This window comes from Acanthochromis polyacanthus, chromosome 1 (genome assembly GCF_021347895.1).
Source record: "Acanthochromis polyacanthus isolate Apoly-LR-REF ecotype Palm Island chromosome 1, KAUST_Apoly_ChrSc, whole genome shotgun sequence".
Taxonomy (NCBI): domain Eukaryota; kingdom Metazoa; phylum Chordata; class Actinopteri; family Pomacentridae; genus Acanthochromis; species Acanthochromis polyacanthus.
Window position 1 is genome coordinate 20,214,103 of NC_067113.1, and position 25,233 is coordinate 20,239,335.

Here is a 25,233-nt window from a genome sequence, read left to right on the forward strand (position 1 = left end):
TCAAGGAAGTGTGTAAATTCCAAATCACATGACCTGCTCCACATGAAGTCATTTCCTCCTGAAGAAAAGACTGGCAAGACTCCAAGGCTTTCTGAGTTATTTGATAGTAAATAGTGTGTCAGTCGTGTGGATTTATCGCATGTTAACAGATTTACTACAATATCTTTATAAATAACTGTCAGTTTCAATTTTACTCAATTGTGTATATAATATTTAGAAGAATCTTTCTCTAAAAATGCCATGTGGTGTTTGGTTATAGGCGACCATGTTGATTTGAATGTTGACTATGTCAGATATGTTACAAAAAGTCCCACAATTATTTATCGACCCATCAATATTCGTGTATATGTTGCTCAGTTTGCACTGATGTGACTTTTTTGTCTTTTTTAAAAGGAACCAAATGCCGAAACGATAATTGGAGAAGTTTTCTTTTCATTGGTCCTGCACAACAGCTCCAGTTGCATTGTTTATTACTTTCAGCACTGCTTGCAGCACATGTAGCAGAGTATGTATCACAACTGAGTAAACAGTGCTGCGGAGTCAAGCTGTGTCTTTATCATAAGCTACTAACTAGTTTGAGAAATCTGTTATGAGAAAAGTTAATAAAGAATAACTCCCTCATTCCCCCTTTTAGATAGAACTCTAAAATGGTCAATGTGTATATACATTTATAAAAAATATTGCCCAATATATTGATATAAGAATTTTTTGCTCCCTAAAAATTGTTTATTGGCACTGGCTATGAAAATCCAATACAGGCCAAGCTATAATTGAGAGGTTAATGTTTGATAGGAAGCATTTTTAAGTAATGCTGGTTTAATCTGTTTGTTCTGGCAATATTGTGTTCAGTTGCTGCTTTCACTTGTCAGTTATGAGAAGCCCCTAGAATGAAATGGCGTGCATCCATTTTGTCATAATGCTTCAGGTTTTTCATAAGTTGTCTGCTGTTGTTATGAAGTTCCACATTAATTATTTATGCTTGATAATCAAGTGGCTGCTAGTGTAAAAAGTGAACTGCTGTAGTGTCAGTTTCATGTTACGTGAACAGCGTATGAAGATAACTGATCAGCTGTTCGGTCAGAGCTCTCAAGTAGTCGCAAACAGCTTCGCTTTGCTGCTGCCTTGAACAATACAGTTCCTCTGTCACGCCCTTCCACTCTCCTACATCAAATTCCTTCCTTACAAAGCAATGTGGTGGATATCCAGGGAGGGGCTGATTTCACACTCTTTTACTCTCGGGCTATTACAGAGACGGATGTTATAGTTCCTCAAGTTCAACTTGGAGTTTGTCATTGCGGTTTATCAGCTGTTGTAATAGACTACCCGCTGTGTAAATTGCCTTTGCTGCTATGTATGGTACATTTGTGTGTTATGTTTCTATGTTGTGTTATAAATGCGCCCGAAAAGCTGCTTTGATTCTTGTTGATTTTTTTCAGCCTCACTAACTACAATAAGTTTGGGCTGTTTGCTGGATTGCAAATGAGCCAGCCAGTCATCCTGTGGGCAGTTACACAAGCTCACAATTCAGCTTTTCATTCAACCAACCAGCAATGGCTTTTTCACCAAGAGAGCAGATCGAAGTAATCAAAGCGTGAAATGACATCCAAAGCTGTGGATCGGGGTAAACACTGGTTTTTATTTTTAAATAAAACAACAAACCGCTTAGTTGCATGAGACGGCAGAGTCCTAAGAGAGGTGATTCATTGTCATTACCGGGACATTTTATTTTATTTTTAGCACTTTAGATTCAAAGGAGGAGGTGTTATTTGCAGTTGAACTGAGACCTGTTTTTTTTTTTTGCCGGACTGGTTACACTAGGGTTTGGCAAGAACATATGAGAACAGCAGTTGGTTATTCACATCAGTCAGGGAATGATTCCAATTAAAACTAGGCTTACTTGTTGTATTATTCATGGTTGAATGATGGAAATAGCAGACAGTGACGACAAAAACTTATCTTTATTGCCTCATAGCTGGGCTGGGTTGTTTGCTTTAGATCAATAACTGACAGACAGATGACTTGTAGTTTGCTTTCAGACGCAGTTGAAATCCTTTCTGTGGGAACACCTCGGTAAAAAATGCAAATGATTTACTTTGATTTTGTTTGCTTTCTGTTTGCATCTGGGTTAAGCTCAGACAGCAACATCAGGACCCGCTCTTTGCTTGAGCTTCTCCTTCTGGGTTATTTGTTAATTATATTCATTTCAGTCCCAACTGGGTTCCTCCCCTTGAACAATACCACCCATAACAATAAAAAGAACAAAAGAGGCCAGCTCCTGTTGTCGAGGTTGTGTGTGTTTGTGTATTCATGTGCACTCGGAGAAACAAAAAGCCCCAATGTTTGCTGCCAAACACCATCTGAAATCGGATACTCGGGCTAATGCCGCGGACGATTTGCGGCTACATCTCTTAGCCGGTCAGACGAGGAGGCCTATGTACTCAGGGCTATATCTGTCCCTCTCCCTTTCTCTTTCATTAATCATGCAGGATCCATAGATAATGGATGGTGCGCATGGTGCCTCTAGCCTTTCACTGCTTACTGGCCAGACGGATCTGTTAACATGACCTATATACATTGGCAGGCCATTGTGTTTTCAGACATGCATCACTTCTTGTGTCGTCAAACAAACACGAAGGGGGCTTAGCGGCTGAGCGTCCATATTACCTTTCTTTCACTTACATCTTTAATGATGTATTGATTTAGTTTTGTGTCTGCTGTGCATTTCCTGCATTTGCATTTGGAAAGAAAGACTGAAGGCAGAGAGGGCTGACTTGGAGAGGAAATGGAGGAATAAATCTGAGATGTTTTACTTATGCGTGCAAATGTGTAGCGCAATGAGGGTGACAAACAGCCCAGCACCACGGGACACGTAGATCTTTAATAGTAAGGCACACCAGACATCATCCTTGAGTCATCGCTGTTTATGTTGAAAGAACAGATGCAGACGCAAACTGCACACAGTAATGTCAGACGATGTGAATCAAACATTACGGCGCAAGGTTTGGTGGGCTTTTGTCACTGCGGTGTCAGAAAGCCTTGGGAAAACAAAATCCAGTCAGAGAGGTTTCCATTGTTCTCTTCCTGATTCAGTCAATCTCACTATTGACAGGAGTAAAGCCTCTTTGCGGTGCCATTTAGAGACATTAAGAGATGAAATGCAGTCTCAAACACCCACTCTAAGCCCTCTAACCCACCGTGACTATGAAATGTCAACCAGAATGTGCTATCCCAAATGAATGTATGCACAAAAATACTTGCTGGTGTACACTTTGCTTTTTCAAAGATACATGGATTTTGCTTTTTTTTTTTTTTTTTTTTTTTTTTTACTTTAAGAAGCACTTTAGTATTGCTTTGTGGACCATGACTTTTGTTTCATGCTTTCGCTCGTTTATTAATACAAGTCCTTCATATGTAAATGAAGCCCATAAAAATACATAGATGACAGTGTTCTTACAGATTTTTGCACCTCTCTATGTGCAGGTAAACTTTGTGGCATGTCAGCTGTTCGCCCTGCTAATGGCTGTGTGGTTTCGGCTCTACCTCCACCCCAGTAAGACCAGCCCCTTCATCAGACATGTGGTGGCCACTCTGCTGGGCTTCTACTTGGCTCTCTTCTGTTTTGGCTGGTGAGTCACTCCTCTGCTTATTCCGCTCTTCTGTTCTTGTCATCGCTGTCCTTTTATCCTCAACTCCTTCCGTCCTTTTTCACAATTCCTTTCTCCAATACTATGCTTGTGGCTTTGTTTTCCTGCAAACTGTGGCCCAGTCCCAATTTGATAATATCATGAATGCATTTCTGTTTGCTTCTGGATTGTTTCGAAGTAGGAGGGCTGATCACGGCAATTAGGAACTCACTGGTATCAGCCTGAACTTGTGTTTACGCCCAATGTCATGTGTTGAAACTTTAAGCTGCTTAATGTGTGCAGCAATGCCAATCAATAGGTGATTAATTGATGACTTCCTATTGGTCATGCCTTGATATTGGCCACATTTACATGAAGTTTTTTCATTCGGAATTAACTCATTCGGAATTAAAGTTTTGTGTTTCGCATTTACATGGAAATGTTAATTCCGAATTAAGGTTTACATGGACCGCACTTTTATTTCCCTTCTTTAATTTCACTTTAACGCTTGGGCATTGGAAAGGATTCCGATTGGACAGGGAGTTGACGTGACGTATCCCTGTTTACCGGAAGAAAACAAACTCCGTTTGCCGTGGCATTTCTTTTCCCCAGCAACATGGAGGAACAACTAGTAAGCACGCTTTTTGATTTGCTTTTTATTGTCGTTTTGAAACAGCGACTCGACAATGGCGTACTACTTCGGTTGCAGAACGTGTACATCGCTACGTCATCGCTACGTGAGGAGCCAAGCATGCGTGGAATGACCGGTATTAACTGTATACATAAATAGAACATGAACAGGAATTATTTTATTTAGAATTAACATTGGAATAAACCACGTGGTTTATTTGGAATTAAGTTTATTCAGAATTAACATTTTAATTCGGAATTAAGTGTTTACAAGGAGATTTTAAAGCAGAATTAACTTTTATTACGAATTAAAGAGGAATTAAAGGTCTCATGTAAACGTGGCAAATGTTAGCAAAAACTGCACACGCTCAACAGAAAGTGTGACGCAGCAATTATGCATGTCACTGGGATATGGGAGCAATGATTTCATTGATCCTGATGTGTTACAATATAAGAGTTCTGGCCAGATGTCATTAAGCAGAAGACTTGGTCAGATAACCCTCAACAATGCTCATTATTATACAGTAAAAGGATCCACCTGATGGTACAATTCGGTACTACGGCTAATCTACAATACTTGAGTTGTGAATTATCGTGGAAAATGGTATCCGGTATATTCTGATAATAAGTATGAAATGACTCAGATGGGATCAGGTCCTAGAAAATCCTTAATCAGGACACGCTACTTGAAACAGACATATGAAATGTTATGTAATACCAGGAAATGTGATGTAATTAAATGTAAATCCCTGCGGCATTCTTTTCTACTTCATTTACTTTCCTGCATTTCCCAGAATGCTTCCTCATAAACCCCAGAGGGATGTACTTAATATTAGTTCGACTGACTGTTTGATCAAGCAGATAAAGCGTAGTGTTCTGGTAGCCCATGCATAATGTTTTTTAATTGTATTTTTATGTGTGGGTTTATTTTTTTAGAAGACTGAAAAGTCTTTGATGTAAACAACAGGTTTAGTGACTGCACTGCCACATACATGATCACAGAAAAAATAGAAAAAAGATAAAGAAACTGAACAATAAATGAAATATTGTTACTCAGCTTGGTCTGCATGTGGTTTCCAAAACAGCTGAGAGTTAATTTTCTGCCAAATGTTTCAATTGTAGTTCAAGGGTGCATTTTCCTCTGAAGGAACTCAATGACACAAGCTGTTCCAACACCAGTTATTTATATTTTCAGAGTTCTTCATTCATTATCTTGTTTTTTTTATTCCTGAAACAGCCCAGTGAGTTTGCCGCTTGTCATTCATCTCGCTCTCTTGTTATCATTCTACATCTTTTCGCTTGACTGCTCTCTGTCCGCCGCCATCCTCTCGCTCCTGTCGCTCCCCCTCTCAGCCCTTCCCCTCTTCACCCCACCCTCATTCTCCTCATCCTTGCCAAAGCAAATGGGTCGATCGGATAGTAACTGATATCCAATTAGAAAGCGATTGCCCTGTAATAGACAACCCACTGTACCTCTGGCACAGTGCCTCTCTCAAAGTGTCGCTGTGTGTTTGGGTATCAGTATAGAAGAGCAAACATAGGCACATTGGCCAGAAATTCCGGGCTACTAGGGAAATGCTAAACAGATGAATTCTTACCTGGTCATCACAGAGGCTGATTATTTTCCCTCGTCAACACATGGCTCATGTTGCACGACCCAGCTAGTGGAAAGTATCGTTTGTTGTGGATACGTAGGAGAAGTAGTGTAGTTGATTCGTGAATCAGACCCAGGATTCTCGTCTTCTCAGTGTCGCCCAACAGTGACTCATCTCGCTAAACCAAAGCATGCACTGATAAATAAAGCAAAGCTGTCATCTTTCTAAACATATTTATGTTAAAAAGGAGTTTAATGTTGGGCTTCTTGTGAACAGATGTCACCATCATTCTGTTCTATGTCTGATATGTATTATTTTTTTAAGATAATCTTCAAAAACGTGACATGGAATCTTATGTTGCTAATTTCTGAATATTTAGGTTCAGATGTTTCTTTTTTCTTTTTATCCTCTTTTTTTCTGAAATTTCAGTTAACATGTATAATGGTATATAAAAGAGGTCTAAACAGCTGTCGAATACACCAGCATGCATAAGCCCGATTGGATAAGCAAGCTTATGAGAGGCTAATTTCTGCCGAACAGGTCGCCACATCATCGCCACAGCTTGGCAGATCAGCGCATGTACTGTATATGCGCAGAAAATAAGGAACTGACACATAGAATTACTCACACAGTACATGTGCAATGACTGTGCCGAGCTGTGAATGAGTATTTTGGGCATCAAAACAAGCACTGTAAAAGATTTCTGAGCGTCAGAACGGAACAAAAACAAAACACCGGGACGAAAAGGGGAAAAATAGGACAAATATTTTCAGTGTAAGAAATGCGAAATGAGTCAAGATGATGTCAGACTTTGTTCTCTCCTTTTGGCCAACGGTCTGTTTCTGTTCAAATGGGCCAAGCGATCAATATGTGATGTTTGCCTCTGTGAAAGCCCAAAGCGTTTTATTTTCTGCAGTAATTAGTGAGTAATTAAAAGACTATAAACCCATGTAAATGTCTCGAAGTAGATACATTTTACAGCCGCAGTGTATAATGTTTATTGCACAAGACTCACTGCTCCAAGTTAAGCATTTTATGGTGCGCAGTCTGAATTATGCAGGAATTACAGGATTGAAAGTGCTTAAACATTTACATTTCTGATTTTACAGTACAATGCTACTTAAATAATGCAGAGGAACAAGTGAGATTATTTGGAAAAACTTGTCAAATTGATTTAGGCTACCAAAACTCATCTGCTGCATGAATGCATCCGTGCACACACTTTTATTAACATGCATACGCACACATAATGATTTTAAATATTGTACACACACTATTCTTAGAGGACACCTGGCTGTCGGTCCTGGAGGAGCTTCCCTCCAGATGCTGCAGAGTGTTGGTTTATTTTAGGATGTATCCCCTCTCTGCCAGACGCACAAGCTTGTTACTGAATGTCACTGGAGAAAACAGTTGGAGAGTTCACTTTTAGCTTTATTTTTTAATCCGGAAAAATTCATTTTTATGTGTGTTTAATACATTCCTGGCAAACGGGTTAGAAGCTACAATGTCTCTTTGTGAATTTTCTAACACATTCTCCCTCCTCCCATCCAAAGAGATCACAGCAATCTTAACTCTTCTTTGCTAGACCGTTAATTTCATTCACCCACCCTTATGCTCCCGTGTTTCCTGCCAACACTTGATGCCCTTGTCCTCTTTGTTGACTCACTGCTAACACAGTGTGGCATCTTTCCTCTCCTGGAGGGTTTGACGTCGGTAAGATCACACGCGGCGCCCTTCAAAGACCCATCCTGTAGCTTCTGCTGCTGTTGAACTGTGCGTTTGTGCCCTGTATGTAGGAAGTGGGGTGGTTATATGGCCGAGTTTGATAAACACACAAACACACACACAAATTTACTGTGATGGTGCGATATTACTAATCCTGCAGCTGGAAGGCACAGGAATCAATTAAGAACATTGTGGGATTGTGATGGTCATTATCTTGCCCTGTGATTGGAGATGAGAAATTACTGGTTACAGAGGTCCGGCCTCACATGGCTGATAGTGTGACTGTGGTTTCATAATGCTGTTATTTCCTCTTACAAATAAAAGCATGGGATGACAAAGCAGGATGTGGATGGTAATACCAAGAACAAATATAATCTAATATGAGGAAGGACATTTATCTCGGAAAAGAAAACATTTTCCAGTAAATATTAAAGGGCCCATATTATGCTTTTTGGCTTTTTCCCCTTCTTGTAGTGTGATATGTCACTTTTTATGCATATAAAAAGTCTGCAAAGGCAAAATTCATGGCAAACGAGAGCACATGCTCCTGAAAATGACCTGCGTGGGGTCCAAGTTTTTCCTTCGTTACTTATTGATGTCACAGTGTAACACATTTGCATGGCCTAGTGGACCCTCAAATGAAGAATTACCAGCTACTAGAGGTGTATACCTGTACTCATAGATCTGCACTTACAGTATGCCACCATTGATGCTTCACTTCCTTTGAGCCAGCTGACCAATCAGAGCAGGGTGACCATTTCAGGAGGGGGATTTTAAAGAGACAGGAACTAAAATTTGAGCGAGATGGCAACAAGAAGTGCTTCAGCAGTGTAGAATGTAAGAAAAATAATAATAAAGTTTGATTTAACCCCTAAAAATGTATGTCTGACATTTTTATTCCCCACCTGCCGTAGGCACGAAGGGGGATATTGGCATGGGCACGTCCGTCCGTATGTCCATCCGTACGGACGTCCGTACGTCCGTAGGTATGTCTGTATTTCGTTTCCGGAGCATATCTCAGAAACTACTTGAGGGATTTCATTCATATTGCACCCAGGCCATCTCTATATAGTACAGATGTGCCTTTTGGGGTGTATGACCTTGACCTGATTTTCAAGGTCATAGTGAGGCACTCCAAATATTTTTTTGTTTCCGGAGCATATCTCAGAAACTACTTGAGGGATTTCATTCATATTGCGCACACTAAGCCTATTGGTAATGTACAGTGCCTATCATAAGTATTCACCCCCTTTGATGTTTTACTCTTTTATTGCTTTCATAAATCAATCATGGTCAATAAAATTTAGATTTTTTAACAAAAAAATTTATTGGAAAAAACTCTTTAATGCCAAAGTGAAAACGGATTTCTATAAAGTAATGTCAATGAAAGAAAATTATATAAATGAAAATAATTGTTTGCATAATTATTCACCCCCTTCAAGTCAGTATTTAGTAGATGCACCTTTGGCTGCAATCACAGCAGTGAGTCTGTGTGGATAGGTCTCAATCAGTCTTGGACATCTGCCCACTGCAATTTTGCTCCATTCTTCTTTGCAAAACTGCGCTCTGTCAGGTTGCGCGGGTATCGGGCATGAACAGCCCTTTTCAAGTCCAGCCACAAATTCTCTATGGGATTGAGGTCTGGGCTTTGACTCGGCCACTCCAGAACATTTACCTGGTTCTTTTTTAACCATTCCTTTGTAGCTTTTGCAGTATGTTTTGGAACATTGTCTTGCTGGAAAATAAATCTTCTCCCAAGAAGTAGTTCTCGCAGACTGAAAAAGATTGTCCCCCAGGATTTCAGTGTATTTTGCAGCATTCATTCTGCCCTCTATCTTTACAAGTCTTCCAGGTCCAGTTGCTGAGAAACATCCCCACAGCATGATGCTGCCACCACCATGCTTCACAGTGGGGATGGTGTGTTTTTGGTGATGTGCAGTGTTTGGTTACCGGCAAACATGACGTCTTGTCTGATGGCCAAAAAGCTCAATTTTGGTCTCATCAGACCAAAGAATCTTCTTCCACTTGACCATGGAGTCTTCCACGTGCTTTTTGTCAAACTCTAGTCGAGATCTAATATGACTTTTCTTCAACAGTGGCTTTCTCATTGCCACTCTCCCATAAAGCTTTGACCGGTGAAGAACCCGGGCAGCAGTTGCTACATGCACAGTCTCTCCCATCTCAGCAGCTGAAGCTTGTAACTCCTTCAGAGTAGTTGTAGGGGTCTTGGCGGCTTCTCTCACTCGTCTCCTACTTGCACGGTCACTCAGTTTACGAGGGCGGCCTGATCTAGGCAGATTCACACAAGTGCCATATTCCTTCCATTTCTTGATAATTGATTTCACTGAACTCTGGGGGATGTTCAGTGCCTTGGAAATTTTTTTGTAACCATCCCCTGAATTGTACTTCTCAGTAACCCTTTCCCTGAGTTGCTTAGAGTGTTCTTCTGTCTCCATGGTGTAATGGTAGCCAGGAATACTGATCAACCACTCTCTGGACCCTTCAGACACAGGTATTTTACAACTCAATCACTTGAAACACACCCACACCACTCAGGTGATCTTCATTTCACTAATTGTGACTATTGGCAACAATTTGATGGACCTCTATTGAATTAGACCATTAAATTAAAAGGGGGTGAATAATTATGCAAACAATTATTTTCATTTATATAATTTTCTTTCATTAACATTACTTTATAGAAATCTGTTTTCACTTTGACATTAAAGAGTTTTTTTCCAATAATTTTTTTTGTTAAAAAATCTAAATTTTATTGACCATGATTGATTTATGAAAGCAATAAAAGGGTAAACATCAAAGGGGGTGAATACTTATGATAGGCACTGTAGATGTGCCTTTTGGGGTGTATGACCTTGACCTGACTGTTTTTTTTTTTTTTATTGTAGTGAAGATGTATCATTTTGTAGGTGTATCGTCCAGTATATATTATTTCTTGCACTTAGAGGTACTATATATAAGGCGGGGGATGTTTTAAGCGGAGCGTGTTTATTTCCCCATGAAGTTCGTCCTTTCCGGCATTAAAATGGCCAAGATGTAACTCTTCATTGTTGCCTCCTTATGGAAGCTCGAGCACACCAGCTCACCTACAGCTCTGCACAAACACTGTAAAACTACTTTGTGTTGGAAGTAGTAATGTTGTAAGTATAGATGCAGAAAGCCTCATCCTGCAAGCTGACAGGATTGGTTCCTTAGATTTGTTACATATGAAACCCTGGAAGTCTGAATCTGTGTTTTTGAGATTGCTCTTAATACACTGCAGTGGAAATGCTCAGCCATGATGCTGACTGAACATTTCACTTATGATATGTCTTCTAGCATCTGAAAAGCATGTAAAAAGGTACCAACTTTTGTTTCCCTGTAGAGTGTCTTTACAGGTTTAGATATATTCTAATAGACGGTAAAAGACATAATATGGGCTCTTTAAACCCCGAAACTATGACAACAAAGATGGCTGCATTTACAAGAACAGTGGCGTTTCTAATCTTTTATGCGTCTCTTCACAGGTATTCCCTCCATTTCTTGGTACAGAGTGGTCTGTCCTACAGTGTGATGGTCTTTGCTGGCCTGGAGCACATGCACAAGTAAGAGCAAAACTCCTTTTTAAACATTTATGAGCTTTCTTACACAAATTATTGTTTGATGGCAGACTTTTCATAAATCCGGTAACCCAAAATCCTGTCAGCCATGCTCATTTAGATGCTGGATTGTGTTGTTTCATAGTAGTCAACTTTTCGTTCATCTGCGGCGTGTGGCTTTATTTGATTGTCTGTATTTCTGAGGCATACAAGGCCGGGTCACGATGACAGTGATTCTGCCCCCAGGCTTCCATCTGTGACCGTAGCTCATCAACACAACCACACACACAGACACACACACATCCATTCTCACTTTGTCTTTAGATGTTATTTTTGCCAGAATTCAAGGTTATGAGTGCAGGTGTGTTGGGTTCCCTCTGGGGAGAGAACTCTAAATAGATGCTAAGAAAACATTCATCATAGCAGCAACTGCTCTCAGAAGGGGAGGACTCAGCTCTCAGTGACAGACTGATAATGACAGCTTTGGTTAACTAGATGGATGTGGCATTTTTACATCCAGCTGTGTCTTCTGTCATATTTCCTAGATGTTTAGAAACTCTTAAAACAGCGTTATTGTCCTTGAGGCTGGCATGCTGCCTCTAGTTGTACGTAGGTACATGAGTAACGTTCCCTCCATCTTACTGAAATCAAAACTGTGGCTGCCATGTATGGGAAACCAATAGAACACACTCTCATTGCATTGGAAGTTAAAGTTCACCCAGCCCTCAGATGAAGGTACAGCTGGAGGGCAGGGGAGGAGGAGAGCCGCAGAGGTGGGGCGCACTGACATGTTCGTGTTTGCTGAGGCCGTTGAACCTACTACCTCAGATTTTTTGCATAACAAATGAGGTATTATCACAGCAACAGGCTAGGATTTAACTCGACCTCAGTGGTTTTACACACAGGGTTTGCCCCATGGCCTTTACTCTTTAAACTACCGTTAACTTTATTACACAGATAGGCTTTTGATTATTTAATTACGTACAAGTTCCGCCTTGCTTCATTCTTCAACATGGCATTTTCCTTCGACTCTGTAATCAGGAAAATCTCTGTCATGAAGCTGTTGTTTTCTTGTCATTCTACTTATTTCTTGTCATTTGTAAAAAAAAAAAAAAAAAAAAAAATCCCTGAGAATTACAATTTTTTGAAAAGTAATTTTTTTTACATTTATCACCATAATCCTTAGAAAAGATACTGCTTCTGAATGGAGACATGAAATAAGAAATGTATTAGTATAATGCTGAATATATATTTATTTACTTCCAATAAAATCTTCTGTTTTGAATCTTTCCTCACAGAAAGTGCGCTTTCCATTCCACTGTATACATCCAACCAATGGCACACACATAAAACTCAAATCACCTGCATTTTCTTTACTCCTGAAGTAATATTTTGTCTTCTCTGTCGCGCTTATTGATGTGTTATCTTCACAGGCGGCTGTTTAAAACACACAGCCTCGTTTATAGGTTGTGAACTTTGTGATAGCGTCTGCAATGATTGATCTGGCTCATGGTGTCACGGCGAGCTTTCTAGTTTTGTTACTGCTTTCCTGTCCTCTGTTGGCGGGGGGGAAATCAATAGAACTAATGCATCCATACATAAAAACATTACTGATTTATCCCTGTCAAGCGTATGTGTGCACAGTTTGCCTGGCTGCCCCCCTTTCAGCTCCTCTGTGCTGCTGACAGACAGCTGGTTGTCGAACAGAAGCCAGACAGAGGGTGGAGTCGTGGACTGAACAGATCAAACGCTGCAGTAGCACCTCCATGCTGCTCTTTTCTCAATGTGGTTGTTGATTTCCGGTCAGGTTTGGGGAAACTTTGGAAACAAACTCCATACAATGCACCACTTCCAAAAGTCCGTGCACTTTGGCAGGACTTGTGTTCCGTATTTCGGTTCTCCCAATCAGCCACTCAGTCCGTGGGGTAAAGCGTGCAGTAAGTGCAGTATGACAGCTTTACGGAGCTGCAAAAAGCCTCTTTTTTTTTTTTTTGTTGTGACGATGGGAATGGCTTTGAATGTGGACCCATCTTAGGTCTAGCTGCAGACTCCACGAGAAGCTCTTTGTTCAGTGGGTAGGCATCATATTTCATAGCATTCACTCCTGTGCCCCTCCCAGTCCCTCGCTCTTTTTATTGATGGCTCACCTGTTGGACAGGGTGAGCAGAGCAGGAACATTTTAGATGCTACTCAAGTCAAGCGGTAACACAGCACTGCCTGCTGGTTCAACAAAGAGACAAGAAACCATGAACACTGCAAAAACTGGATGTCTTATTTTTAGTCAAAATGTCTCATCCCACTTGATTTAAGATAAATTCACGAAAGAAAACAAGCAAGCGACATTTCAGCAAGATGGAGGGAGTTGTTTTAAGACAACGCATCTTGCATATCTTGTTAGGTGAAACTGTCTTGAAATTATCTTGTTTTAACCCTCATGTCGTCCTGTAGGTGAAACTGATGTGTTTTAAAGCTTAAAAATGTGGGAAAAAATATATATTTCACAGTGAAAACTTCCATATTTTCAAAATTTTTTGGAAAATTTTTGAACATTTTTTAATGGAAAAAAGAAATGTTAAAAAATGTTTTTTTCAGAACATTCAGAAAAAAAATCAACAAAAATCCAGCGAATTTCACTGGATTTTGGTTGATTTTTTTCCTGAATGTTCTAAAAGATATTAGAAGTTTTACTGATATATATGGAATCACTTTAGATATTTTTAGGATTTTTTTGGGAAGATTTTTTTTTTTTTTGAAAATATTTAGATTTTTTTTTTTGTTTTTTGAATTTTTATTTCTTGCCAAATTTGAGGATTTAAAAAAAAAACTTTTGAGGGAAACTTTTAAGGAATTTTCTTCCTGAAGATTTTGCAATTTTTTTAAATAAATTTGGGGAATTGTTTGCTGAGTTTTTGTTTTTTTTTCAGACAAGGAAACAATATTTTTTGGTGCCGTAAATGAGAACAAGAGGAAGATTAAGACACCTGAATGTTACAATCCTGGTAAAATAAAGTATAAAATAAGTTTCTTCAGCTAATTTTAAGATCTCATTATTCTAAATATCATCTCTTATTTCAAGAAATCTTACCGAGCCATTTTTTACTTGTTCCATTGACAGATTTTTTCACTTATTTCAAGGTAGAAGTTCCTTGAAATAAGTTTTTTTTTCGTTTGAGAACAACTTTTTTTCCAGTGTAGTTTTAATGCTTGGAAATTGAGAATTCTGTGACGTGTCATCCAGTGTTTGGCTGTTAAAATAATGCAGACTCCCGCTTTAGTTGACACTCCTGCTAAAAAGAGCCGTAACAAAATAATCAGACTGCTGAGGAAATCAGATAAGAATTATTTTCAGGCTTGATGCGCATCTATCTGGCATCAAACGTCCTCTCTTTAACTAATCGCTGTACTTTATTCACTTTATTTTCTGTTCAGGAGGATTATCTATTTTGATAAGGAAAATATTCAACATGCCGAGTCGGTATTTTGGTAATCAGTGTATTCAAAGAGTTAGTTTTTCGTTTTATTTCTGTGATTTATTGTTTGTTTGATTCGCCTCAAAGAGATGAAGAGATCTCTCTGATCCTGAAACTGTTCAAGTTCAATCCACGTTGCTGTCAGAGGCTCCTAAGTTGGGGATTTAATTCTTTTTCTAACATAAACACGGTATTTAATTAGAGTTTGTGCTCGTTCTGGTGGGAAAGCATGACTGTGAGGCTGATTGTGATATATCTGCAAATTACTCCCTCACAGTTGCATACTGAACAGATGGAAATTTCCTCTGGATCTGTGTATGCAAGAGGTGCGCCTTGAGGCATTTACTACGTGTTCACAACCTTGGGTCCTGTGGAGACGTTTATTTATAGGCTGTTTTCACCCCTCCGCCTACAGCGTGCATCCATACCTGTGGCTCCTGTGTGGCTCCTTGTCTGCACGCTGACCTGTCTGCTGCTGTCCCGCAGTGGGAGGCCAGCTTGCTTTAGTCCCAGGCTCCAGCCGGTGCCTTGAGTGGAAATGAAACACCCCCCTTTGAGCTGTGAATTGCACAAACACAAATCAGATGATGATAAAGACAAGATCCCTGTTGGGCTCACTGCAAAAATAGCTAGTGCAGCACATATAGCTCATGTCCTCGCTGATAGCTGCAGCTGTGTGCTTCCAGAGAAGAGAGCCGATCCTGGTGAAATAGGGTTGAAAGTGCTGGTTGAGACGAGAGGAAGACCTTTCGTTTGTGTAGTGCCATTATGTGCATTGTGTGCCATCTTTTCCAGTCTTTGGATAACGCGAGTATCAGCACATGTTGTTTATCAATGCACCATGTTGCTCGAGTTTTTGCTGAATTGATCTGCAGTCGGATTTTGCCACTTGCTCAAAGAGTATGTCAGGACAGGACAATGTGCCTTACTTAAATCTATTAGTAAGCCTGTTATACTCTCATGCATTGTTGCCTTGTTTGATGTGTTTTATCCAGGTGAGATTTCTTCCTCTCAGAGTTCATTAGCAATTCGAAACTGGTGTAAATATGAGTAGGAATGGTTGCCAGTGTTTCTGTGTTAGCCCTGCTACGGATCTGTAACCCGTCTAGAATGCATCCGGTCTTTCAACCGAAATTGGTTGGGATAGTAACCCTCTGATGCCTCATTTCCACAGAACTCTGTGTATGTCTGGGATTCAAGCAGATCTCCATTCATTATTGTGGAAACCTGCATGATCGCTGAGGTGTTTGCGAAATTTTCAATCAAAATTCCCAGTGCGAGTCAATTAGCTTTCATTGTGACTCCCTCTTTTAGACTGACCCTAAACTAGGAGACATCTGAGTGAGGCTGGTCTAGTCACATATGGTGGCTCCGTGGTCGTTGTGCATCAGCACTGAAAGCAGATCCTGGCGTTGATGGTATTACTCAAATTGGTCTACTTTTAGGTCTGCGTTGCATCAAATGCTTCTACTCTGGTAAACCAGCCTGCAGTTTATTTCTGTATTTTATGTACCACCAAGAATCCAATTAAGCGCAGTTGGACCTTGTGACATTTGAACAGGCGCTTTTTTCCCCCCAAATTAAATCACGAACACACCAGAAGATTTGAGACGGCTATGTGGACAGATAAAAAAAGCATCATAGAAAGCAATTAAAGTGAAGTCTGAGGAATTTTAACTGTTAGGATGCTGAGAAAATTTCAGTCAGTTGGGATAATATGTCACTGCAACTCCCCTTTACGTAAAGAAATCATAACTGTTCCTCTGATAATGAGCACAGCTACTTTCTAGACAGATCAAAAGTTTGCGTTTGCGTGGCCAATTTTAGCTAAATACTACGTAGGGTTTCCAGTGTAGAAAGCTCCAGGGCGCTGCATTTTTCCAAAAAACACACATTGTATTACTGAATGTATCCATGCAGCACGTTCAAATGAGCACGGCAGGTGTGGGAATGTGAACGGCATCGTGAGGAGCTGCGTAGTCCCCCATATGTGCAAGATGCCCAAGAGTATTGTGTAAACTGTTATGCCCTCTGATAAAATGCCACGTGTGGGTTGTATGCAAACACAGAAATCTCCAAGCACATAAAAGGACTGTGTAATAATTATCTCCTGTTTACAGTGCTCTCGCTGCCTCCTCTGAGAGTTTCGGGGATTAATAGCAGTGTCTAATCTCAGGATGAGTTTTTGGAGAGAAAAGCTCTGAATGCCGTTATTTTATTTTGCTTTATAAATGCCGGGCAGCACAGATCAGGTGGTGTCTGGGCTGCGTCATGTACAGTAGAATCAAGAGGTCCCGTTGTGTCTCATCTCCAACGCAGCCTCGGTCTTGATGGTGTGCTGTGTTCCTTCTCAGAGCAGCACAATTCTCTTATTGTTGGGAGCGTTGGGATGCTATCTAGCCTAGCTTTGACTTGGGCTGACTCTGCAGCAGCTTTGTACTACTGGCTTTAGTGCTGCTCTGTCTTTGGCCTTCTGTTAAAAGGTCGTGTTGTCCTCTGTCTTCCTCCACTGACAGTGACACATTATTGGAGCCTTCTCTGTCCTTTTGTTCCATTTTTGACCCCTGCTCAATTCCATAGTTCTGGCCTGTTGCTGACGCCACTGACTTTTGTGCTGCATTAAAAATACAAAAACCTTACACTGCCATAGATATGCAAACAAAGTAATAGAAGCCTATGAGCCTTAGAACTCTAAAATTAAAGCTTTATATCATGTGTTTCAAAATTGTCTCAGCTCTTTTCACAGTGGTTTTTCTGTATTTCAGATGTTAAACCGCTGTACTTTTTGTCTGATTTTCTTTGTCTTCTTCTCTGTACAGGTACTGCTTCATTGTGACACTCGGATATCTGATATTGTGTCAGATCACACGAGTCTACGTGTTTGACTACGGCATGTACTCTGCAGATTTTACAGGGTAAGTTACCCTCACACTATATAGCTCTTCAGTTTTTTTGGTTTTTAAATTCAAAATTGAAGACTCTCTTCGTTTGATTTTGTGTGTGAAATATAGCGCAAGTAATGCTGAAAGGAGAAATTATCAGTAAGAGTCAGGTCAATTTTGGATCTGATGTAAGCAGCTAAACTAAGACGAGAGCGTGTCACACTGATCAGCTGTGTCCGCAGGAGGACGACGATAGGAACTGTAGTTCCTTGCGGTTGGTTCCCACTCCTCCAGACTGTCTGACAATTCAAGCAGACAGCCTGTACTCCCACCAGGGTGGGGGTGGCTAGTTGCTAAGCAACCCAATGCAAACCCATACTGCCTCTGTGAGGGCAGAGATTTCACTCCTTCAGCTACGTCTGCTGTCCCTCTGTTTTTCTTGAAAATGTCAAATTCGCATGTTTTTCTAAATGTCAGTGTGACCCTTATGACCAGCTGTGCTGTAATCTAAAAATTTCCTTCAAAAACTTTGAGGCAGATTTATTTATAAAGCAGATCATCTCCAGCCTGCACCTTGTTCCTCACTGTAGCTTAGCTTGATGTTGCCACCGGCAGTTTTCTTGTATAAAATTAAGAACTTGCTGATGCAAGCATCAATGAAAAGTTGTATTTATTTTAAATGTAGGCTAAATCACATGAGAGCCGACTGTGCAGTGTTATTCATATCATGCTTTGATGGAGAAAGATTTCATTAAATCAGGATTAAGAGGGCTGAGCAGCACAGCACTGTTTTGGGAGCTACAAAATAGAGATGAAGAACAGAAAGTTTAAAAAATACTACAATGATCCCAGCAGAAACTTCCCATTGTGAAGATGTGACTACAGCAGCTGGTTCTGTTACTACCACGACCACATAAACTGGCATCTAAGCCCATTTGTTCAAGATCGCATCAAAAACATAACTTTATGCTACTACACTACCTTTAATAAGCAAAAGGAACCAATGTTTGACTAACCGTTTAAAAAACGGTTCCATATGTGAGAAAAATAGTTTTTGGAAAATGTCAGCTTCTTAAGAAAAAGTCAAAACAGTATGATGGGTTAGCTGAATGTGCTCTAAGTTTTTTTTTCTTCTGTTTTCTCTTTATTAGGCCCATGATGGTTATAACACAGAAGATTACCAGCTTGGCATTTGAAATACATGATGGTAAGACAAATTAAAGTGTCTTCAAAGACTGTGTGTTTTCAGTGTGTGTGTGTGCACATCCTCTAAAAAAAAAACAGGTGACAGACATGACAGAAGTGAAAATGTCAGCTCAGTTCTCTTTGGAGTTTAAAAACAGATCACATGGTCACGTTTCCGAGCCAGTAGTCAGTTCTGACAACTGGCTAGTGAACCAGAAAGAGAGCATAAACATAGTTATGTAATGGAGCAATGATCAAGTGTGCACTCTCTCCCTTCCTCTCTCTCTATGTAACACATTAGTGGCTTACTTTTAACATAAACCGATAGTAGACTGTTCAAATATTATTGTAAAACTTCAAACATTTATTGGAGCACGTACATATCAAGGCAAGAATTATAAAAAATCTGTGAAATCACTGCAGATCTTCTGACTTCAAAGGCAGAGCAGCTTTAGTGGGCTTTGTCTTGACCTGGATTTGATACTTTCTCAGCTTTTTGAGACAGAATGATTTCATTGCTATAACTGAGACACCATGTGTGCTAATGAGGACTAAATAAAGATGGAAAATTGACATCAAGGTTCAAATAAGCAAGTGTGATCAAGAATCAGAGAGGCTTAGAGATTAAGAGGGCGATGAGTCACTTACAGCTTTTTAGCTCCCACTTGGAGTCTTAAGTCCCATCAGGATGTTCTAGACTGAACACAATCTGCTCAGTAATGACAGTTTGTATACTGGTGTGTGCAGTGTAGGGTAGTATAGTGTTTTAAATTCTGTTCAGATCACTGTCTCTCCTTGCAACTGTGCGCCTAATGAGAATCCAAGACCGTAATCTCCCTCCTCATAGACCTGCCAGCCCCTTACACCTGACTACTGTGTATTCTCACACACTTACAAGCTTCACAGTTTTTTGCTCTTGGTCAGACTGCTAAAATGTAAAAATATATATAGGGGAGAGGGTTATGCTTTTGTCACTTTTTTTTACTACATTTTTCAGTGCAATATAAAGTCCCTGCAAATCTATAGAGCAGCAGAAACCATGGCTAAATGCTGAGAAAACTCAAAAAATGTCCCCTAATTCAGTATGAAACGGTTGTAATGCCATAAATCATTAAAGAAGCTGAAGTTCTTCCTGCTTCCTGTAGCCACGCCCCCACCCTGTAGGCCCCGCCCCTCTGCCATTCTACATTCCTGTTGATGGAGATCCAGCCGACCCCCAACCGAACCGCCCTTCTTTTTTTATTCTGTTGTTGAAATCAAGTTGCTGCATTTGTGACTTTTGGAAGTTTCTTTTGCATTTTTTTCCACTAAAGTCCCACTAATTTTTTAGTGGGACATTAGTGGACATTTTTTCCACAAATGATTTTTACAAAAAATAAAAAAAATGGAGTCAACATGTGCAAGCCTTGCCAAGTGCCCACAGGTGCTACCAATACTGTGTAAAAGGTGACTCTACATACTATGCATATTTTACCACTAAAATCTTTTATTTGTTGCCATACTTGTCTCCTATCTGCTTTGTGTAAACACAGCCTGCAGCTCAGCCAAAAGGTTTCAGAATTTTTGTCAAGTGACTGTGAATTGCAACTGAGTCCTGAATGTTTACATGGTTGCCCCAAGAAGGGCAGAATTTTACATTTTTTACACAATCTGGATAGTGCAAGCTGTTGATTTTTGGCCAATTTTTAAATTAGACATGGTGAATAAAGCGATATGGATGAAATGTATATAATATTTAATAAGCATGTCAGAAATGAGACTCAAATGAGGCTTTCTGTTTTTAAAATGTCTGGCTCTTCTTTTTTTTTTGTTTGGGATCAGAGATTCAGTTTAAGGCCAGAGGAGCAGTGGAATTTAACTAAGCATAGCCTTGCATAATGACCTGTTTGCTCTTGTTGTCTAATGAGTTGTGTAGCCACAGGACTTCACAAAAAAAAAAAAGAGCCAACTGAGCAGTGGAAGAGCAGAGTTATTGTGAGGTTGTGTACACAGTGGAATGCTTGCACTGTTGCGTTGCCCTTTCCTTCCAAAGCTTCCCTCCCTTCCTCTCTCTCTTACCCAGTGTCCTCTGCACACTCATCCAAAGCAAGTGGATGTTATTTGCATTAAAGTTCCACGTCTTTACTGGCCTCTGAGCCTGTGTGTTGCAATGGTGGTTACCTGTAGTTATCTGGCTAGCTTTTGGTTGCAATACCTGCACACCTTTACTTTGATTTTTGTCAGAATATGTGTGTCCATATTATATACTGTCAGGCTTTTATCCCGTGTTACCACTGAGGTGTCTCTCTGTATCTGTCTGCAGGTTTGACCAAGCGAGAAAGTCAGCTGACTCCCAGCCAGAAATACCTAGCTATCAGGTATGTGACTCAGGTATGTTTTTACTGCTTCAGATGATGGGTTCACTCAGTTAGGCTGAATTAAAATGCTGATGTGGTTTTGAAGTGGCATTCATGAGCTCAGCCTGAGAGGAATGATGCTCTTTATTTTAATAATGGCGTTATTGCAGTCTGCATAGGAAATCACCACGTCGCACCCCCTCCTCTTCCACCCTTTCCGTCTCTCGCTGGTGCTGTCAAGCAGTTTTTAGACACTCGGTATCTTGGAAACCACGCTCAGACTACTCTCAGGTGACTCGTATTGCGGGAATGCCCATGCCCTCCATATATCCTGCTTTACAACTGCAGATTTTTCTTCCCAGCCACTCCTGTTGGTAATGCAGCTGAGATGCAGCAAAAATGTACAAGTAGGACTTGCTCAGGGAGATGGGTTGCCATTGTTAATTAACAGGGAGTTGATGTGGGACAACAGGACTGGCAAAACAAGAAGCTTATACATAAAGTAATTATCAAAACCACAGCTGAGGAAGTGCTTGATAAGAGAAAGAAAGAAACTGGAAAAAAAACATACTAGTTACATCTATAACTAACCTAGATACACACATAAATACTCTCATGCAGCCACTTTTTTTCCAAACTAGATAATGCTACAAAAACAAAGTCAGAAGCATCATAAAAGACATACATTTTAATCTAATCATCACAAAAACTTTCAAGTACAGCCACAGCATAATTTCCAAACCTAAAATAAAAAGCTTCGCTGCACAAACCTTTGCTGGGCTCCTGTGAGTCAGCTGCGAACTCTGAGATGGCTACAGGGAAGGAGGGGAATTAGCAGTCCCAACGAGAACTCGTGTTCAGACAGATCTGCTTCACCCTGCAGAGGAAATTCAACAGGGAAGAGCAGAGGGTCAGTCAAGGTCCTCGTCTTTTCCTGAACAGCTCAACAGAATGAAGTGGTTTCTCAGTGGACAGGTAGCAGAATTTGGCACCACTCCTCCAAGTCACTGGGTTTACGCAGTCTGATGTTTCATCTGGAATTTTCTTGTTCCAAAAAAATGCTCTGGGATAGTTCTGCAAAAGTTCTGTTTTCAGTAGAAGGTTTTCTTTTCATTCCCGGAATGTTCTCCTTAAAGGTTGGATGTTCAAACAGTGTTTGATGATGAGATTGTTTGACAGTTTTGCCCTAATATTCTTTAAACTGAGTGTGGCACTGAAAGCAGTCTTCTTTTGCTATTATTTATGTTTGTTATGGAACATTGTTGGAATATTTTGTAACTTTGGCAATAGGTTCGCTCAACAACATTTCTAAAACTTCTTCAGAACATTCCTGGCAGAACGTTCCACCTTCGTTTATATGTCACATTACGGGAAAGTCTTATAAAGTATGTTCTGACATCTGAGACTTCGACAACTCTTTGAAAACATTTTCTGAATGTTGCATGGAAAGCACGTTTTCTTCGTTATCAGTAGGGAAACTTTAAGAGAACGTTCTGCAACGTGTCTCCTCATAAAAGGCAAATATTATAAAACATTTTGTCATCTTATGCCTCAATAACATCTGAATAACACTTTGTGAATGTTGTTTGAAAACATTCCTTCTTTGTTGTTGTGTAACACTGTGAGAATGTTTGATAGAAGAACATTCTATAATGTGTTGATTGAATGTTATTCTCAAAACATCCCTCGAGTATAGCAGCTATATCAGGGTTTCTGCAGGGCATTAAAAGCATTAATAGTCATTAAATTGATTTTGCGAAAATTAAGGCCTTACATGGCTTTAAAAATCATTCAATTTGCTTCTCAGTGGCATTAAAAAATTCTTTCTGCAGTTTTCAAGAAAAGTATTTGACAATAATAATAAATAAATATAGACTGTGATTCGTCCGATATGTGCATCTCTGTAAGCATGCTGAAACATTGCGGTAATTGTTCTGGACGGTCAGGTACAGTTGCCAAAAACTGCATGTGTTTAAAGTGGCCAGCAGGCTGGACCAGGTGGAGGAGAGCTGGGAAATGCAAATTCCAGCAAAAATGGCTAGAAAACATGGATTTCAGAGAATGACTACAGCTTGTGGGTGGTCAGGGGTAGTTTCTGGATTAAGAAAAAGTGAAATGTAAGGACAGTTTTCATATAAAAATCATCTTTTACAAAAAAACAAACCCGTGTAATTTGTTGAGTTCACGGTCGTGGAAGTGAAATCTTTACAGTATGGCATTAAAATGCATTAAATTTGACTGGCTGATTTCTGCAGAGACCCTGTAAATCTTCCACCTTTGTTAATACATCACCTGAGGCTTTGATTATATCTGGAAAACATTGTTGGAATGATGTTTGAGGACATTTCTACTTTATCATGGAACATAATCATCCTCCAAACACTGAATGAATGTTGCAGCTAAAAGGCTGGGCTCACATTTAGCCTGAAAGGTACTTTGTTAGAAATGATAAATATCTGTTTTTTGGACGTGAGATTAAAACTGTTTCCTGCTACTTGGGTAACGACTGAAACACAATCTGATGGTTTAACACATGAGAACATTTTCTAGTTTCCATTTTTCTCCTTTGTTTTCCTAACTCTCTGCCCTTGTCTCTACTTTGTCATATTTCAGTCGGATGCCCAGTTTGCTGGAATACCTGAGCTACAACTGTAACTTCATGGGTATCCTGGCAGGGCCCACCTGCTCCTACAATGACTACATGGCCTTCATTGAGGGGACGTGCTACCAGCCACGGCACCAGGAGAACGCCAACGGCAAGGAGAATGGAAAGTACAAGCAGAGTGAACCCTCATCAAAGGTACAGCACACCTCTGTGGAGATGATTCTGTATAGCCATGAGGCCCATTTAGCTCAATTTCTTTTTGCAGAAATAAGTATAGTACAAAAGGAAATTTGTCTCACAGATGGGCTTTACAATAAATACAAATGCTGCAGTTTTAGCCACATGAATGTAAACACTGTGTTAAAGTAGACCTCTATTTTCAAAATTGCTACAAACCCTCACAGAATTCGGCTAAAAATTGATTTAATACTACACCATTCTCTTGTAAGTGCATGTTGGATAATGTTGGAAAGGCCCTGAGTGGAGCAGTTTTAATATGTCCATGGTAATTAGAATCTGCTCAGTTCTCTTTACAGAAACAAAAACTCAGACATTATTAAGAATTTAATGACGCACATGTCTAAATCTCAAGGTTATTCATATAGTCTTGCTGCATTATGCAAAAATAATTTAATTACACTCCAAAAGCGAGTGTGTTCATCGCACAAGACAAAAGAACAGAGTGAAACACAGATGTTACTAAATATAAAACGGGAGAGAATGCTCAAGGACTGGAGTTAACTTCAAATCCTCTTAACTGCTTGTTTGAAAGGAAAAATATCATATCTCATGTTCCTTTTTGGAATATAACACCGTTTAATGAGTTTTAATTGCATCGCTGCTTTGGATCACACTCCCTCCTCTCGCATCTATCCAGAATGACGTCATCTCCAAGCTGTGTACATGTGCCATCTCGCTGGCCATCTATCTGTCGCTGTGCAAGCTGCTGCCAGTGGAGCACTCCATAGACGATGACTTTGTCAACTCCACACCCTTCCTTCAGCAGGTCATCTACCTTTATTTGGCCATGCTGGCTCTGAGGCCAAAGTACTACTTTGTCTGGACACTTGGTGAGTTCAATGTGACTGTAATAGTGGAGCACACATCATCACCACACAATCACTTGTTATGCAGTCCAAGAATAATATTAGATTTTTGTAAATTAAAGCAATCAATGAATTACTTTGTGATGTCTGCAACTTTACCTTCTATATCTAAATAAGATGTTCCGATATGTGGATCAGTTTCTAAAGTGTAACATGCACGAAAAATGAAGAGAAGCAAACCTACTGTTGAGTGTAAGAGAAGGCCGTGGATGGTGTGGGCCTTCAAAATGACATATTTGATCGAATGCAGCAAGATCCAATTTGTTATTTTGAAGGCCTTTACCAGAGACTGGCAGCAAGATACAATATTGCGGAAATGAATGAATAACAAAAAAAACTCGTGTGAATGCTAAACTGATGAGGTTTTATTCAGTCTCACTGCTCCTTTAAGTAGTATGAACGCACTGAGCTGCTCTGCGATCAGCGAATATGATGATTTTTGAAGTAGTCTGTAGTGCACTATGTGTGGTTGCAGCCTAA

General features: G+C 40.0%; 1 protein-coding gene across 1 annotated transcript in view; it reads left to right on the forward strand.

Moving 5' to 3' along the window:
- The window catches only part of mboat2a (membrane bound O-acyltransferase domain containing 2a), a 53,431-nt gene that overhangs the window by 22,676 nt on the left and 5,522 nt on the right, over nucleotides 1–25,233 (forward strand). Inside the window, exons 2-8 of the mRNA XM_022197419.2 lie at nucleotides 3,481–3,626; nucleotides 11,098–11,175; nucleotides 17,459–17,554; nucleotides 18,673–18,728; nucleotides 21,009–21,063; nucleotides 23,656–23,842; nucleotides 24,525–24,717. Coding sequence (XP_022053111.1) covers nucleotides 3,481–3,626; nucleotides 11,098–11,175; nucleotides 17,459–17,554; nucleotides 18,673–18,728; nucleotides 21,009–21,063; nucleotides 23,656–23,842; nucleotides 24,525–24,717 — 811 coding nt within the window. The remainder of the gene's footprint in view (nucleotides 1–3,480; nucleotides 3,627–11,097; nucleotides 11,176–17,458; nucleotides 17,555–18,672; nucleotides 18,729–21,008; nucleotides 21,064–23,655; nucleotides 23,843–24,524; nucleotides 24,718–25,233) is intronic.